This window comes from Corvus cornix, chromosome 5, assembly GCF_000738735.6.
Source record: "Corvus cornix cornix isolate S_Up_H32 chromosome 5, ASM73873v5, whole genome shotgun sequence".
Classification (NCBI taxonomy): Eukaryota; Metazoa; Chordata; class Aves; order Passeriformes; family Corvidae; genus Corvus; species Corvus cornix.
Window position 1 is genome coordinate 30,502,915 of NC_046335.1, and position 13,733 is coordinate 30,516,647.

The 13,733-nt window shown below is 35.2% G+C and overlaps 1 protein-coding gene and 1 long non-coding RNA gene across 8 annotated transcripts in view; one reads left to right on the forward strand and one right to left on the reverse strand.

The window, feature by feature from the left end:
• LOC109144075 overlaps positions 1-13,733 on the reverse strand; it is an 86,857-nt gene that overhangs the window by 41,990 nt on the left and 31,134 nt on the right. The window lies entirely within an intron of this gene.
• Positions 1-13,733, forward strand: part of CDIN1 (CDAN1 interacting nuclease 1) — a 135,210-nt gene that overhangs the window by 31,417 nt on the left and 90,060 nt on the right. For all 7 annotated transcript variants that reach the window (XM_039552332.1, XM_039552328.1, XM_039552329.1 and 4 more), the window contains exon 5: positions 2,747-2,819. In XM_039552332.1, coding sequence (XP_039408266.1) covers positions 2,747-2,819 — 73 coding nt within the window. The remainder of the gene's footprint in view (positions 1-2,746; positions 2,820-13,733) is intronic.

Genomic DNA, 13,733 nt, shown 5'->3' on the forward strand with positions numbered 1-13,733 from the left:
TTAGTCTCTTAACTTCAAGGCAAATGTGTAGGATACCCTGAATTTGTATTTTGCTGAAAATTTCAGGCAGACTGTAGGTCTTTAATGCGTAAACTTACTAAAAATTCTCACATTGATTAAATGGAATTGTATCAGTTTGATTCCTTGTTTTTAATAACAAAACCCATCTAAGTTATTACTACTTTTAGTGATAGGAATGCTTAAAACAGATCATTTTCCTGACTCCATTTATTTCTGTTCATACGGATTAGAGGATTGCTAATGAAAACTGCTTAAGATAAAGCACTTAAGCAGAAAAAATTCCTCAGTGTATGAAAAGTTCTGTACGGATGCCATTAAAGTCTTGACAAATTTATTGATGCTGTTTATTAACTAGAATATGAATTTGCCTCATTATACAAGGTGTTATTTGTATTAAAAACTGCTATCTTAGCACTACCTTAAAGAAGAGGTACAAAGTTTGAAAGAGTGGCAAGGAGTTTCCTAGAAAAAAAATTGATGAAATACCTGTTTTTTAAACTCTAAAATATTTATTTACCGTAATAGTAACAGTACAATAGCTGATACACCCTGGAACTGCTTATGCAATCCTCAGAGGGATAAAATGAAATGTATGCTGTTTTGTGTTGCATTTTAATAGAAAATGTAAGAAGGAAGCAGAAAATGAGTGTTTGCATTAAAAATGATATGGCACTATGAGCATTAAGTGTAGCAATAGCAGAAAGTTCTACATGTTACGTTAGTAAAAAAGAATGGTTTTTCTCACATGTACATGGCTGCAGCCAGAAAATGAGTGATTACCTATCAATTACTGGAAGGTTTTAATGGTCTGTGAAGTGTCTGTGTAACCTGATGGTACAGTTAACATAAAATAAAGGATTTATTTCATATTAGTGGTAATGTGTAGCTTCTTACCATCTCTGGAAAAGACAAGTCTTGAAGTACTGAGAATAGAATGTACTTTACATAAATAAGTACAATCTTATTAAGAATTTAGGTAAACATCTCGATGCCTGATATATTGCACCCGTATTATATGGGAACTGTCATAAAAATATTTCAAGCACAAAGTAATATATCTGTTACTGGTTCTTTGTATATTTTTCCCATTGATTTAGAGATGATGCATATAATTTCTGACTCCAGTGAGCATATCTTTGTTTATATTTCACTAATGCATTTTTGCAATTCAGATCAAAGATATCTGCACTTCAGAAATAAATAAAAATTAAATCTAAGAGAAAGGGGAGATGCATAAAGAACTTATCTGCTTCTGGTTTTGAAGTAGCAGGTATATCAGAAAGGCAATGCATTTTGTGACTGCCGCCTAATGCATTAGGGAAACGTGGCAATAACCAGCACCAGATTACTGCTTCCAAACAATCAAGCTGCCATTTTTATATGATAGTTAATATTTAAATGACATACTCTTGCATCTGCTGACAATTGATGTAATGGTAATACTTTATGAGTCAATATATATTTAATCAGTGGAAACTGTAAAAATTGATGAGAAATACATAACATAGCTGTATTACAGTGTGTAGCAGCTCTGTTAAATAGGAAAAGCTCCATATTGTTATCTTTTTGGGTTGTTTTTAGAGGGTTTATAAAACTACTTCTAATTTTTTTTTAATGAAATTATTTTCCAACTGTTCATATTGCATATATAGTACAAAAAGACTAAAATAAATCACATTTTTGTTAGAAACAATAAAATTAGTCGCTGTTCTCTTCATACAAATGTTTTCAAGTGAGATTTGAAGCACTATGAATTTTACTTACATGCTAAATTCTGACGTGAAGCATGATGGCCCTATTTCAAAGAAAGATGGACACATGATTAATATGAAAATTAGGGCGATGCAAGTACCTGAACTAATAAGGTAGTCCTTATTCAGGCTGGACTACCTTCAGTAATTTCACCATTTTTCATGTGTCAGCTCTGATGTGGGTTACTGGAAATAAGCAGCTCCATGGAAAGCATTTCTCTCTACTTGGGGAATTTAAGGCCATCCAAGTACATACATATTTGTAAAAATATATATGCACAAATGGAGCAACCTTTTTTGTCTGGTTACTAAATCAAAATGAAATTTTTGCAATAATAATGAACTTGAAAAGATGGCAAGAAAAATTCACTGTGACAATGTATGAGCAAGGTTTACTGTCTCATAGTTAAAATTCTGATTCACTAAAGCAGTATTTTAATGGTATATAAAAAGCTATTGTAATTTCAGGAGCAACTAGGTCGTACATTTTTCATACATATAAAAAAAGTTGAAATGAAGGAATAGCTTTGTTAAAAATGAAAATATAAGCTCTAAAGTAATTTTGACCAAGCCCAACACATCTGCTACAAATATTGATGCTAAGGATATGTGGTATCACTTGATGGGTACCATATGAACGAATATTCATAGCAAAGGATCACCACTTCTTTTCCATGATGGATAACCTTATAAAAGGGATTTCACTCTCATATTTTACAAAGGGTGGTTCAGATGCAAAATGTACAAACATAATAACCAGGATTATATGTTGTCTACCTTATTTGGTTTTTCACTGGTACTGGGGATTACTACGACACATTTGGTGCAAATAGTTGAGTTGGGTAATTGGAAAAAGATCCTGTTTCCTCTATTTTGCTCTTCATTTTAATCTACAAATAGATTACAGTTCTGACAAGTGTGCATCTAAATGCATTTACCTCCTGAAATTCTGTTTTTGTTTTTGTTGGGCTAAGGTGGACTTTGCCCCATCATTGATGGCTCGTATTGTGTTGGAAAGATTTCTACAAGAAAAAGAACAAGCTATCCGTAAGTATCTTAGCTGATTTTTTTTTTTCTGTATTTTTTTTAAGATACTTTTTGTTTCAACTTTTCTTCTGACTATGATAGAAAAATAATTGCCACAACATTGGAAGTGAGATAATGAGGGTAACATTTTAAGTTTGGTATCTTCAACCGTTAATGACAGTTAAACTGTATGTAAGAAGACCAGCCACAATTTAATACTATCTAAATGAATCATTTTCCTCTTAGATTTCCAGAATATCTGTTCTTCCAGTAAAATAAAGGGTGTGGGACTTGCACCACATTTATATCTTTAAAATTCTGTATTTTAAAAGTTGGTAATTACTGACAGTAATTCTTAAAATAAGCCTAAGCCACTTTTTAATTTTGCAACATTGCAGAAATATTGCTAGTATATACAGAAGTACATTTAACTGATCTCAGTACAAGAAAATAAAATGGAATGAAAGGGAAGAAAAGAATAGAGCTACAGGAGGAGGTTCAAGCCTAAATTAATTTGCCACTGAAAAAATACATTTTGTTATTTTCTCTGTGTCAACTGCATGATTAAAACCGGCTGTTAAGTGAGCTCTGGGGATGTGCTCGTAAAAGATTTATGAGTAATATTCAATGTGATATTCAAAGTGAGTCATGAATATCAGGGTAATTGCTCTCAGTGCTGGCTCTTTTACTAGGCAGGAGTTTGTCAACTGCCCCATAAATATTTGCCTAGTCTCATGTAAAAAAGACAATTTCATCTTCTGCATTTTTATTACCTAGTGTAATGTTTACCTTTGGAGCTTGACTATGGCAGAATAGGTAAAAAGCTTCAGAATATGCTTTATGTGTATAATCTTCTCTTTTTGAAGGCAAAAGATAATACCTACTAAAATATCATGCAGTAGCATATGGTGGATTTTGTCAGGGATTTTTCCTTTGGTTTTCTTTCAATCTGCACAGTTATCAGTGACTGGTGGCCCAGTTACCTTCTGAAGGTTTCATTTGAATGAATTAAGTACTTCCCCTAAAAATTCAATATCATTTCAATAGATGTAGCCTCTAAAGTAACCTGCAGTGATGCTTCATGAGCAAATCACATGATGTCAGAATGGTATGGTTTCGATTTAATCAAGAAAGAGATTAAAGTGGATGTGTGTTATTTTCAACTTCGCCGCAGCACCACCATTTGTCAAAGTCAACCTTCTGATTGCTTTGGACCTACTGCTATCCAGGTCTTGTCAAAATAGTAGTCTGCACAATCTGAAGCAGGTAGGCTGGCCGATGGAGAGCAGTACAAGCACAGTAAAGCAAAATTAATCATAGAATTTTCTGACTATTAATTTATCTTTATAATGATGACATATCTTAAGTAAATTCTTTTTGTTTTGCATCATCTTATACTGCACAGTCAAACAGAATATAATTTTGAGCTGTACTGTACACCAGATTTCATACAACTGTGTTGCTGGAATTAGGTGTCTTGAGTGAATATGCCATGAAGGAGCACAAGCATTTTTAGAAGCCTGTTTAGAAAGAGGCATTCCAAGAATGTGGTTGCTGGTGGTTGCTGGGGATAGGAGACAAATTGTTTATATAGTGCTGTGTTCTTGAATTACACTGTAATTAGGTATAATGAAATAAATCCTTATTTTGGAGGGTTTTTAGATTTCATAGCTGCTTAACTCAGTGACAGTTTTCTTGTGATCTATTTTGAGGATTTTTTTCAAAAGTGAATTTGCAACACTTGATTGGGGGGTGGATTTTGTGGTATAAAACATGTTAAAATCACTGTTTGTGATACGGCTGTCACTGTTTGTTATATAACTTGTAATCTAAATATGGAATGATGAAAAATCTTTCATGGTGATCAAAAGTGTGAAGAATCAGTTTTAGCATTGGCTTTTAGTTGTACTGCATACAATTTTTCTATCTTTCAGAGTACATTTTATTTTTTAAGTTTCATTAAAAGACACATGCCTTGTGTTGCACATTATATGTGTGGGTGTGGCAGGGGAATTGCAGTGTTGTTACAATACTGTGGAGTTGCTAAACTCGTTTTACAGAATGAGCTGTGAGATACTCAGGCTTCTATTCTGACACTTTCTTCCCCTCACAGCAGCGACCTGGCTGGCCTTTGGCAATGAGATTCAATGCACATGGCTCCACAGTCAAATCATCAAATTTCCCTGTGTGTATATTAGAGTTTTGTAATGTGTTTCCATTATGAAACAATGCGGGGATAATTGTCTTTGGTAGCAATTAGCTAACAGGTTTGTTCAGTGCTATTGGCAGAGGCATCCATCATCCCCTCCCTGACCACACTTTTTTGTCTACTGTGGACTATGGAGATCAATAGAATTCTGTATAGTGGAAATCACCCCAGCTTTAATGAGCTGCAAGTCTCAGTCAGTCTTGGTTTTGTATTTTTAATTTTTCCCCTTTAAAACTGAAAAAAGCTTTCCCATGGGGAGAGGAAAGTACTGTAGCTGTACTATTACTTTCACTAATCAATTCATAGTTCTAAATTGTTTTGCGTCTACAAAAATGTATGGATGAGAGGGATGAGGAGAAACACACATTGCTCCAGCAATGCTCCATTTTAGTAAAGCTTGTCTTTACTAAAATAGTGTAGTGCAATATTATAAAAATTAACTTTGACTCTCTTGTATGTATACTTTAAACCATAGAATTACCCAGTGCAAAGGTTTAAAAGACCTCATGTAACACAAATAGAATTTATAAAAGATGCACAACCACTTTACAATGATCTATTTAGAATAAAAAGAAAGTGTGTTTTGGCAGCCCTTTTAAACACAGCATGTTGTATCAGGTCAAACTTGTTTATAGTATGCGTGTGTCTTTTAAGTGAAAGTTTTTGGAAACAGTTTTGTTTCTAGATAATCAGAAGCTAGAAGAGTAAATCTGTGGGCTAAGAAATAGGGAGCAGAATTATCACTGAGCAGGAATATTTTCATTTCTATTTGCAAGGTAAGCAACAGAATCTGTCAAATGGAAAAAGTAAATATTTTTATATAAAGACATCAGTACTAATGATGGAAAAGTTTTCTACCAGGTGACCTGTACTACTAGGAAAGGAGCTTGCCATTATAAAACTTAAGAGTAACTAACAGTATAATATCTTTATTATTTCTTTTAAATTAAATATGGAAAGTGGACTTAAATTCTGCCCAAGTAATTTCAGCAGAGTGGGAATTGAGTACAGTGGGACGTTTTACACCTTGTAGCCTAGTCTTCTTCCATTCCAGAAAACAGGTTCTTGATCTGATAGCCTTTTATGTTTCATTTTTTAGTAACTTTGATCTTGAGGTAGATATTACTGTAATATCACACCAAATTCCCTATTTATAGTGTATTGTTGTTGCAATCAAAAATAGTCTTGAGTTCTCTCACTTTTCTTTTACACTAAATAATAGAGCTTAGAATTGACCTCTATACTGCTTAAGTATATCAAAAGACAATTACGCTATAATAGTCACTGTTCCATATGTTGTAAATGAAAAGTTCACAGTTTCTGTGAACAAAATACATGCTTTCAGTGTTTTCACTATTTGGGTGTGGGCAGGGGAGCCTTGTGTGCCAGTTTTCAGTTTGTGAGTGCCTTCAATTTCTTTTGGGTTGCTGTACAATATGAAGAATGTGCTCTATGTATCCTTTGACTTTATCAAGTTCAAAACATGTTATTCAACCAAGCACTATAATAATTCTTTTTCCTGTTACCTTACTAGAGCTCTCAGATTATTCTATCAATGTATGGAAGATTAACTCCAAACAAAACTCTGGGGCCAAGGAGAGGCGGTGCCTGTAATGAAACCCTGTAAAAGTAACATCACATATTGCAATTATCTCTGTATCCTAAAAAGAAAAATAAAGTTAATGATTTTTTAAAATAGATAAATTCTGTACTTAAAATCGTTTTAAGACATTGAATTCCAGGTGTTGAATTCTGGGATACAAAACATATTCTAATTATGGTCTAATAAATGCTAAGTAAATGGGATAATGGCTTCCCTCAATCTATTTGCTCTGCTCCTTTTCATAAAGCCCAAGTTGCTGTGGTCCACCTTCTCTGCCACAATACAGTGCTGGCTCACATTCAGTTTGCTGCCCTACCAGGGCCCCCAAGTTCTTTTCTGCAAAACTGTTCCCCAGCCAATCCATCTCAGCTTGCATTGTTGCTGGGATTCCTCTTTCCCAGGTACAAGACTGCACATTGACCCTTACCAAATTTCATGAGATTCCTGCTGGCCCATCCTCTAGCCTGTCTAGGTCCATCTGAATGGCAGCCCTGCCTCCTGATTGGTTGTCTTTTGCATCCTCCAGGTCATTGTTGAAGATGGTAAACAGGAATGGAAATTGATGATGGCAACTATGTAAAGAGGAAGAAGGACAGAATCTTACACCTTTCTTTAATCTTACCTTTTCTGCCCTCTTGTTATTTACACATAGATAATAATGTAAAATACAATCTCAAGCTGCTTCTATATGACTTCCTGCTGTTGATTATTAACATAACAGTAACATATATATAAGGTTAGAATATCCTTCCGCCTTCCTCTGCTTTGTCTTAGCTCTTGAATAAGCAACTTGAAAAGGTAAACCAGTATAATCAGGCTTTCTGCACTCAGCTCTTGGTGAAATGTTGAAGCAAGATGCCTTTTATATGCTGAAGTTGAGCAGTTGTGCAGAGCAGTGCTGGTATCTGTTGAAATACATCTACAGTCCACTTTGCCAAGGGAAGACAGACAGCAGGCAAGAATTGGAAAACAGTTCTAAAACAAGCATTCTGCAGCATTACAAACTGCACAGTACAGATATATCTATTACTGAATTTTAGAAACTATTTTTAGTAAAAGGTAATTAAAAGCTGTGACTTCAAAATTGTCAAGTATATCTATGCAGCATATGTAACATAATCTGTCTACTTCGAACACTGCCTAAATGTGAGTTCCTTGTATGTCAATAATCCTTAACATATATAAAATTATTTTCAAAGTTGTATCACCTCTCCGAAAAATACATACATAGCTTTTAGAAATTATTTTCAACTCTGACAAAGCTCTATTGCAATAATCTCAAATTGCTTAAATCTCCAGGAATTAAAATATATATTTGATTAAGTCTTATTTCACATTTTTCCTTATTACACAGTGTTTTCTACCTGAGATATATGTAGTGTAGGAATACGCTTCTTCTTCCAGAAGTGTATTACCATTGACTAATTATCAGAGTGAACTAATGCAGAAGCCATGGAAATAAGGATTTGGTTTCAGGCAAGTAGCCTGGAGTTATGTTAAAATACAGCACATTTAAGAGAATTTGCTAAGTGCCTAACAAATCTAGACATTCAATAAGGCCAATCACTAGTCTTTTAGGCTGTGAAAATGCTGATTGCCATATATTGCTGATTGTAAAAACAGTCTTGAATATAACACTATCTTCACTTTTATGTCTATTGGATATGCAAAAACTTAAGTTGCAGTAGGTTGCTTTCTAGTAAAAATTAAAAGTGCACAGTAGGTCTTGGCAATGTTCTGCTATACTTTTTAAATTTGTTTTTCCACATGGATGAGATTTTGTTCATGCCAACTGGTATCAGAAAGCAAGAGGTTTTTACATAAGAACCTTTTGCTGGGTGGCTTCTGGTTGTGGTCCAATAAGTTTGCCTTCTGTTGACTGACTGTTCCGAAAGATAAAATCACATTAATTACAGGTTCTTTGCATTTGCACACATATTATTAACACATAGACTTCAGAAAGTCTCATTTTTAATACTGACTAATGATAGTGTTTCTAAACAAGCATTTTGAGTTGCTCTTAATGTTTCGCTTTCTCCATCTGCCTATCTTTGATGTCATACTGATAATTCAGAATATTTTTACAATGGTATGGAGAGGAAGTATACCAGATGTTTAAGATGTCATCTCAAAAGTAGAAGTTCTTTCTCTGGAAAAAAACAGAAGTTTTAGATGTGTCATTATTATTTAGCTCTTGCTTGACTATAGGAAGCTTCTATATTCCTTTAGTTGCATTGGTGAGAAGAGAAAGCCAGTAGGATAGGGACAGCTATCAAAGCTGATTAGTTGAAGTACTAAAAACAAATTCTGCATCTTTAAATCACAAAATGTTCCTCTGCTTTTATGCCTAGAATGATTCTGCCTCTGAAATTGCATTACACTCTCATTTTTTTAAAATCTGCTTGTCAGTGTTTCACTTGTTTGCATTTTAGGAATGGGGAACTATTTCTTTTTTCACCTTTAGACTGACTGTTACCAACCTGCTTTTTTCATTTGCTGTGTAATCATCTTGTCATGTTGGGATGCTGTTACAGAACAGGTCTCATGCAGGTATTCGAAGCAAATTCCTCTTATAATAAAAACTGGCAACTGAATTAAAACTATTTTTGAAGAAACTGAAGAGTGGTTCTAGAATCCCTAAACTGGATACATGCAAGCACTTTATTTTCAACAGTGCTATAGGAACAGGAAGGTGACTCTACAATGCAAAAGAATAGTTTTCACATCACCAGTTTTACTTTGTGTTTTCAACTTGAATAATGACAATAACTCCTGGTCTGACTTTTCTTTTTATATGTGGGAAAATATTTTTTTTATTTCCAGCTATTCTGGCCAGCATGCACAGCTGAAGTGAATGATGCTTACATGACCAAGTTTCTAACCACTACATACCACCTTCTTGATGTTCTTGAAATACTGGCTTATTCAGTGGCCATGCTTGAGTTTTGGTCCAAATACTATTCCCAGTTTACAAATGAAACATTTGAATCATGAGCAGATTAATTAACTGGCCACAGTTCTATGGCAAGTTTGTATCAAAGCAAAGATTCAAACTTGACAGGCATGAATTTATGAGGGCTAGACACTTCTGAATCCCCACATGCTCGTTCCTTGCTTCCTCTTTAAGCTATAAAGGGAAAAATGGATGAACACAAAATGAAAGGCAATTTTTCTTTTTAACCTCTGTAAGTCTGTTGTCCATTTTTTCAGAGAAAATTCAGCTTTTCCATAACACTGAGCAAGGTTCAGTCTTCCCATTTCTGTATAAATGTCTGATGAATGCAACCTCAGTAGTGCACTGATAAATCGGTGCGGGAGAGAATTTTTCTTGAGACAGTATTGCTGAGAAAAGCTGTTTGCCTTCAAATCCTACAAGTTTCCTTTCTTTGGACTATTCCAACTTCTCTTTCTTGAATATACTAGTGCAAGCCTATGTCTTAAGTAGGCAGGAAACATGCTTGGCGTTAAGCATTGCACATTGATGAGCTCCTTGACCAATGTCACCTCAGTTTTAAGATCATGGCCCTCAACTAAATTAAGTTGGTTCTGTTTGTAGAATTGCATATCTTTGAACTCACAGGAGGTAAATATTCTTCAGCATGAGATGTGTTACTTTCATAGCAGAGTCAATAAAATCTGTGTAAATATTGCAGCTTCAGCATTAGCTTGTCAATAGCAGTGGGAATGGGTCTTGCTGTCTTCTTTAAAAATGCCTTTCATTGCAAACAATTCAATTTGAACTTTTCTTCAGACCTTCCCCTAGCATATATGCAGCACTGTGCTGAAGCATGAGTATTAAATCCCTGGAACATCTTGCCATCAGTTTTGACTCAAGTAACTACAGCATCCAGGTACTTCACATGTCAGTTAAAAAGCTGACTGTACAACCAAATACAGGCAGAGTCATCTGAAAGGGTGATCCAAATATTTGACATGCTCAGGACTATCTTAAGAAGACAATGAAAAACACCAAAGAAAACAGCAAAAAGCATTTCAAAAAGATACTTAAAACCAAATGAAAAACAATTTGCTGAAGGCTGATGTTAGGAATTTTTTTTCCCATGTAGGATCCATGACCCTGAAAACTCTCTTTAGGTTATATGTTCTATCTAGCCTTTTAGTTAAAATAAAATAAACTATTTTTTTTCTTTCTGTTTTAGGTCTCCTTAATCCAAAAAATATAGAACCTTCAAGGAATAAAATTATCTAAGTTTAATCACTTCTTTGACTAAGGAGATTGGAAACCACTATTTGAAAATCAGAAGAAAGTAAGCAGGTTAACAAAGTATAATGCTGCAAGCTCAGAGCTCTTCTGATTTTTAAAGGAGTCGTTTAGGTGGTCTAGACCATGCAAAAAATACCTTTAGGCAGAACATTTAGGCAGAAGGGGAAGACATGTAATCCCAGCTTTACTCAGTCACATTGTTTTGTGGTTGCAGCTCAGTCAGCACTGTTCTCTCTGATGCCTTTGAGACTGATTCAGCTGAGCAGCAAAACTCTGGACTCCTTCTGCAGTAAACCACAGCTGTAAAAGGGAGATACTGATGGACTAATGAGAGTTCACTGGAGGGCCACTGGGATGGTAAAGGGGATGGAGCACTTCACCTGAGAGAAAAGGCTGTGGGAACTGGGGATTGTTCAGCTGGGAGAAGAGGTAGTTTCACTGGGAAAGAAGAGCAGTCTACTGGTACCTATGGGGATGTTATTAGGAAGATAAATGCAGGCTGTTGACAGTAGTGACATGGTGCTAAGAACAGAAATAGGTATAAATTAAAATATGAGATGTATACAACTTAACAACGTTTAGTAACTTTTGTGGTCCATAAATGTTACATGTTCTGCTTTTTGTTTTGCTAAGGGAGGTGTTCAGTACTTATAAAATGAATTTTGTGAGAGATTTTAAAGATGAAGGTTTTCTTGTATATTGACTATTGAACTTGTTTTGGTAAGCCTTAAAATTACGCTGTTAAAATAATTAAGACTGTTATTGGAAGTTTATTGCATATATATGACAAAAAGAAACAAGATCCAGGTGTGATTATGTAGAGGAAAAGTCCTACAGGAGATTGAAATTGAACATAGTAACTGTAATTATCTAAAAGCAAGTCTATTACGGTATGATAAAACTGTCAAAATAATGATTGAGACCTCTAACAAGTCATGCAGAGGATCAATAAAGCTAATCTTACGTCATAGCTTGAGAATTTAGAAATTGTATTTTGACCTTAGTTCAAAATAGAGCCATTCAAAACATATTTAGTAAATGAGTTATAATACTTTTTCTTAATTAAAAATTAAAATATTCCCAATTTTTTTTCCAGTGAAGTAGGGAATATGTTTCTAGTCCACATGGTGTGTGTATTATTTTACTGATTGCTCACTCTTTTTAAGGAATTATGATTTGACATTGATCCATTCTTCATGTACGCAAATTTTGCTTTTTTTCTATGCAATTTACTCCATTTTCCATTCTATATGGGACCTATCCTCCATATATTCTACAATATCTGAATGCCTTCCAGCTGTGTGTTACGGTGTTAATCTGCATGGCTACATCTCTTGTTTAGCTATTCTTTTCTCTGAAGGAGGAGCTGTGTGGTTGAGTGGGTATGCTGGCTTTGCTTAGGTAACACTAACTTTTTTCACAGTGGATGGTATGGGGCTATGTTTTGGATTTGTGCTGAACACAGAGTTGACAATATAGAGATGATTTTGTTATTGCTGAGCAGGGCTTACACAGAGCCAAGGCCTTTTCTGCTTCTCGTACTGCCAGGCTGGTGAGGAGGCTGAGGGTGCACGGGAGGTTGGGAGGAGGCACAGCAGAGCCAGGTGACCCCAGCTGACCAAAGGGATATTCCAGACCATATGACAACATGGTCAGTAAAGTGAGAGGAAGAAGGAGAAAGGGGGTACATTTGGAGTGATAGAGTAATGATTTGTCTTCCAAGTCACTGTTATCCGTCATGGGGCCCTGCTCTCCTGGGTGTGGCTGATCACCTGCCTGCCCATGGGAAACACTGAATTATTTCTTTGTTTTGCTTTCTCTGTGGTTTGCTTTCCGTATTAAACTCTCTTTATCTCAGCCCATGAGTTTTCTCACTTTTACCCTTCCAGTTCTCTCTCTGATCTTGCTGGTGTGGTAGTGAACAAACAGCTAGTCATGCTAGGTTTCAAAAAACTCACTGACAATGTGTTTCTCCCATCTCTGCCCCCCAGCAGGCACTTACAGATAACCTTTACCCATCTATCTTTTGTCTACCAAAAAAGTTTTTAAGAGGTATTGCTTTTGTTTTGTATCACTTCGAAAATGCTGATCCTTTTTTCTGAGAATTGCTTGGTTTTCTTTTTATTTCAAATATTCAGAATGCTAAATATCCAGCATTTTAAAATCCTGTGATGTCTTTGGCCCTGATGTTTTGTTGTTACGAGTTTCATAAATGTGTCTTTGCCTAGAAAAAAGGTTTAAATCTAAATGCTTTCTTCAGAGTAACTTGAATGCCTATGGGTGTTCTGACACTCAGCAGAAATTGTAAGCAGGCATTGTCTTTTTTGGTATCCTTTTTTTTTTGTGTCTTCTAAAATAAATGTTTCATTTCCCAAATTTTATGTTTCCTTAGCCCACCACTGATTCTCTTCTGTTTTTGAACCCTTAGTTCTTCCAATGGACATTTTTGAGATAGGATGACAGAAATTAGTGTGATAGTTCCAGGTGAGTCTAAGCAGGAGTTACCCATTATGAGTAGGTTGGTAATATTTCCAAGTCCATTTCTTCTTCTTCAGCCTAATTAAAATCAGTTGTTAGGGAATGCACAGGCTTGTTTCAGCCAATTTAGAGACTAGTAAAATGTAAGAATAACTGATGTGTTTCTTCCACCAGGCATTACTGGATACTATGATTTGAGAGTATTTTTTGTCTTGGACTCTAGTGTCTCCAAAGACAAAACCTCCAAATACTAAGCCCCAATTTCTTCACCTTTCAAACAGTGGAATCCCATAATTCAGATTATATTTACACTCAGAGTTGCAGTCTCAAGTATCTCTTCAGGAAATGCAACTCTGTCTATTTCCTACTGTTGTTTTCTCTAGGAAAGCTAGGAACAACTGAAAATTGAATAGAAACAGC